Below are 3,840 nucleotides of genomic sequence, written 5' to 3' on the forward strand. Positions count from 1 at the left end.
GCTTCCGCGCAGGTAATAGGCGCGCGCGGGACCCCCCACCCCCCGCCAGCGACCACCTCGGGTCCGCCCCTGGCAGCCCCCAGCCGGGCGCCGGACTCGGTGTCTCGCCCCGGTTCCTCTCTGGCTTGGCCAGGGGCCGCCATCGGGACTTTGAGGGAGGGGGCGGAGAGGAGGAAGGGGGTGCCCTCTGCGGGGTCCGGGAAAAAGGAGGCGACGGGGCTTCTCGGGGAGCCTCTCCCGGCCGGCCTCCTAGAAGGGGCCGCGCACGGCAGCGGCGCGCCCGCCCCGCCCGAAGCCGGCCTTCTTAGAAGGGAGCGGGCGGGGACGCGTGGCCGGGCGGCCGGGGGCGGCCGGGGGAGGGGCCGCTGCCAGGAACGCGCCGGGCAGCAGCGCCGGGCAGCAGCGCCGGCCGCTTTGTCTGCGCGCGCCTGGCCGCGCACCCGCCCGCCGGCCGCCCCTCCCGCGCGGGCGCAGCCTCCGGCGCTGCGAGTAGTGACTAAACATTACAAGAAGGCCGGCCGCGCAGTTCCAGGAACCGGGGGGCGGGGCGCGGGCCGCCTATATACCGGCGCGCGCGGCCCCGGCCGCGGCTCCCGCCCCGCGTCCCGCGCCCCGCGCCCCGCGCCGCCGCCCGCTCCCGCCCGGCCCGCCCGCCTCGAGCCCCCGGCCCGACCCGGCCTCCGCCACGCGCGCCCCGGGGCCCCTCGGCCGACTTGGCGGCCGCCAGCAGCCGGGCGCCGCCGCCTCGCCTCGCCCGGGAGGGGCTGCCCGAGCCGCGGCCCCGAGGCCGGAGACTTCGCCGCGGGACGGAGGTGAGGCGGGAGGAGCGCGGCGTGGGGAGGCCCGCGGGGGGGAGGGCTCGCCCCGTCCCGGGAGCCGTGCCCGGCTTCCCCTCCCCTTCCCGGGCTGTTCCCGGCAGGGAGGGGACGGGCGGGCGAGGGGGCCGAGCGGATGGAAGCCGGAGCGCCCGGGTTCCCGGAATCCTGGGGGCGCCCGGGGTTTCTCCAGCGGACTGCGCGGCGCCCGCCGGCGTCCCGCGAGCCCCGGTGCCCGGTGCCCGGCCTCGGGGGCCGCGCTCCCGGAGAGCCAAGTTGGGCTCGCGACTGTGCCTGGGGAAGGGGCTGGGCGGCGGGGCTGGGCGGGCGGGCTCGGGTCGCGGCGGAGGCCGGGGGTGCCCCGAATGGGCGGGCGCTCGGTGGAGGAGCCGGGGGCGGGCCGGGCGCGCGGCGCCGGAGGGTTCCGGGCACTCACGCGGCGTGCGCCCTCCTCCCCGCAGCCCCCCGGGATGCGGTAGCGGCCGCCGGGCCGAGGCCGTGAAGCAGCCGCCGCCGCCGCCGCTCAGCTCCGCGCTGGCTCCGTGCGCCATGGTCACCCACAGCAAGTTTCCCGCCGCCGGGATGAGCCGCCCGCTGGACGCCAGTCTGCGCCTCAAGACCTTCAGCTCCAAGAGCGAGTACCAGCTGGTGGTGAACGCGGTGCGCAAGCTGCAGCAGAGCGGCTTCTACTGGAGCGCCGTGACCGGCGGCGAGGCGAACCTGCTGCTGAGCGCCGAGCCGGCCGGCACCTTCCTCATCCGAGACAGCTCGGACCAGCGCCACTTCTTCACGCTCAGCGTCAAGACCCAGTCCGGGACCAAGAACCTGCGCATCCAGTGCGAAGGGGGCAGCTTCTCGCTGCAGAGCGACCCCCGCAGCACGCAGCCCGTGCCCCGCTTCGACTGCGTGCTCAAGCTGGTGCGCCACTATATGCCGCCGCCGCCGCCGCCGCCTTCGGACTCAGCGGCCGGCCCCGAACCCCCGGGCTCCGAGGCCTCCGAGGAGCCGGAGCAGCCGCAGCCGCCGCCTCCCGGGAGCCCACCCAGAAGAGCCTATTACATCTACTCGGGGGGTGAGAAGATCCCCTTGGTGCTGAGCCGGCCGCTGTCCTCCACCGTGGCCACACTGCAGCATCTCTGTCGCAAGACGGTCAACGGCCACCTGGACTCCTACGAGAAAGTCACCCAGCTGCCTGGGCCCATCCGGGAGTTCCTGGACCAGTATGACGCCCCGCTCTAGGGGACCGTGGGGGGCTGGGGGCTGGGAGAGGGACCTGGCTCCCCTCTCCTCTTGGCACAAGCACAAGAATCCATCCTGGCGCAGGGCAGTCTGGACGTGGAGTGGCTCTGAGGGAAGGGGGCACCCACCACCTGGCCCCCAACAGGCGGCCGGCCGCAGCGGCCACCGTGGCTTCTCCCTCCATCCCTCCGCCGGCCCCCAGCTGCCCACAGGAGTGTGGAACTGCCGAGGAATTTCCAAACTTTCCGAAGGAACTTGTTTGCTCTTTGATTTGGTTTAAAAAAACAAAAAGCCGAGCGGGGGAGGGGCGGGGGGGCGCCTGGGAATGACTGGCAGAGAGGCACCTGAGGAGGTGCTGCCCGTGCCAAGGGCAGAGCACGACCTGCAGGGCACACCTGGCACCCCTTGCCCTCTCCCTTGGGACAGGCCCCAAAGTCCACCTGCTGCCCAGGAGCCCTGTTCCTCCCCGGCCCCCGTTTTAAGGGGGAAATGGCTTTTGGGGGAAGGACAACTGGTCGCCCCTTCACCCTCCTGGCACTGGGGTGGGCTGGGGGGCTGTGAGCCATCTGGAACACTGCCCCGACCCACCCCGCCAGGCCCTGTCAGGCTGGGCCAACGACCCTCTGCCCCCATTTCACCAGGAGGGGCCTGGCACACCAGAAAGTCACACCAGGTCCAGGGCTTCTGCCCCCCGGGGCCCCCAGCCAGCCACTGCCAACCCAGGTGGGGGGTGCGGACCGTGCCTTCCAGGGGAGCCCTGGGAGGGTGTGAGCCACCTGGCCCTGCACAGCTCCCCCTCCTTGCCAGCTGGGCTGGGGAGAGTCCGGGCCCCTGGCACCTGCAGCTCTGCTGCTGAGCAGTGTGACAAATTAACAGAATGTATCCGCTGACTGTTCTCTGGGGGAGATGGGGGGAGCCAGGCCCCTCAGGCCTTCTGGGTCAGGTCTGGGGCTGCCTTGGGGCAGCTGGTGTTGGGGTCCCCCCCACCCTCTGTTTTTGGTTTCTTGTTTGTAATAATGTTTACAATCTGCCTCAATCACTCTTTTTTGTAAAAGATCCCACCTCCGGCCCTCCCCCTCCCCCACTGAGGCCATCTAGGCTGACCGGAAATGCTTGAAGAATTCAACCCAGTCCCAAACTCCCGTCAAACTTTGCACATATTTATATTTATATTCAGAAAGGAAACATTTCAGTAATTTATAATAAAGAGCACTATTTTTTAAGGAAAAAAAAAAAGCCTGGAACATTCGTTCTTTGTCCCTGCTCCCTCCTCCCTCCTCTGCCCTGCTTGCGCATCTGCACCACCTCGCATCGGGTGGGGGTGGGAGGCCTGTACCCCCTTGATGCCCAGGCCACCTTCAGGTCACTGCACCTGTGTGCATGTGTTACCCACCAGTAAGGCGTCACCCTGAGGATTATTCCTGCCAGCTGACCATGATATGCCATGTATCTGCTTCAGAGGGCCCGTGGGGAGCAGCAAGCTGAACCCAGCACCCGGCTCCTGGGGTGCTTTGGCCAGCAGGGGTTCCTTTGCACGTGGGTTACCTGTCCTGTCTCCCAGGCCTCCGCGCAGCCAGCCCTCAGGGCCCATGAGCCAGGTTCCCCCTCACGGAGAGCCTCAGGAGTGACCTGGGTCACCTGGCCGAACCCCCTCAGCCATGCTGCCAGGCAGGCACCCTCCCATTCAGCTGCCCGCTCCCCAGAAGGGACCTGGTGCCTTGGCAGGTGCTCCCAGCAGAACCTGGGCTCAGGAAGGCAATTGTCCAGGGACACACAGCAGGTGGGA

At 69.8% G+C, this 3,840-nt stretch overlaps 1 protein-coding gene across 1 annotated transcript; it reads left to right on the plus strand.

The window, feature by feature from the left end:
* The first annotated feature begins 737 nt into the window (after positions 1–737).
* SOCS3 (suppressor of cytokine signaling 3) lies at positions 738–3,290 on the plus strand. The gene is made up of 2 exons (XM_040989846.1): positions 738–812; positions 1,277–3,290. The coding sequence occupies exon 2, from the start codon at positions 1,365–1,367 to the stop codon at positions 2,052–2,054; it is 690 nt and encodes a 229-aa protein (XP_040845780.1). The 5' UTR covers positions 738–812; positions 1,277–1,364; the 3' UTR covers positions 2,055–3,290.
* The last annotated feature ends 550 nt before the right edge of the window (positions 3,291–3,840 follow it).

This window comes from Ochotona curzoniae, unplaced genomic scaffold, assembly GCF_017591425.1.
Source record: "Ochotona curzoniae isolate NIBS_2020 unplaced genomic scaffold, NIBS_Ocur_1.0 contig_523, whole genome shotgun sequence".
NCBI lineage: Eukaryota > Metazoa > Chordata > Mammalia > Lagomorpha > Ochotonidae > Ochotona > Ochotona curzoniae.

Excerpts from the sequence above, each read along its gene's own strand:
- SOCS3 (XM_040989846.1), top strand. The coding sequence starts at position 1,365 with ATGGTCACCCACAGCAAGTTTCCCGCCGCCGGGATGAGCCGCCCGCTG.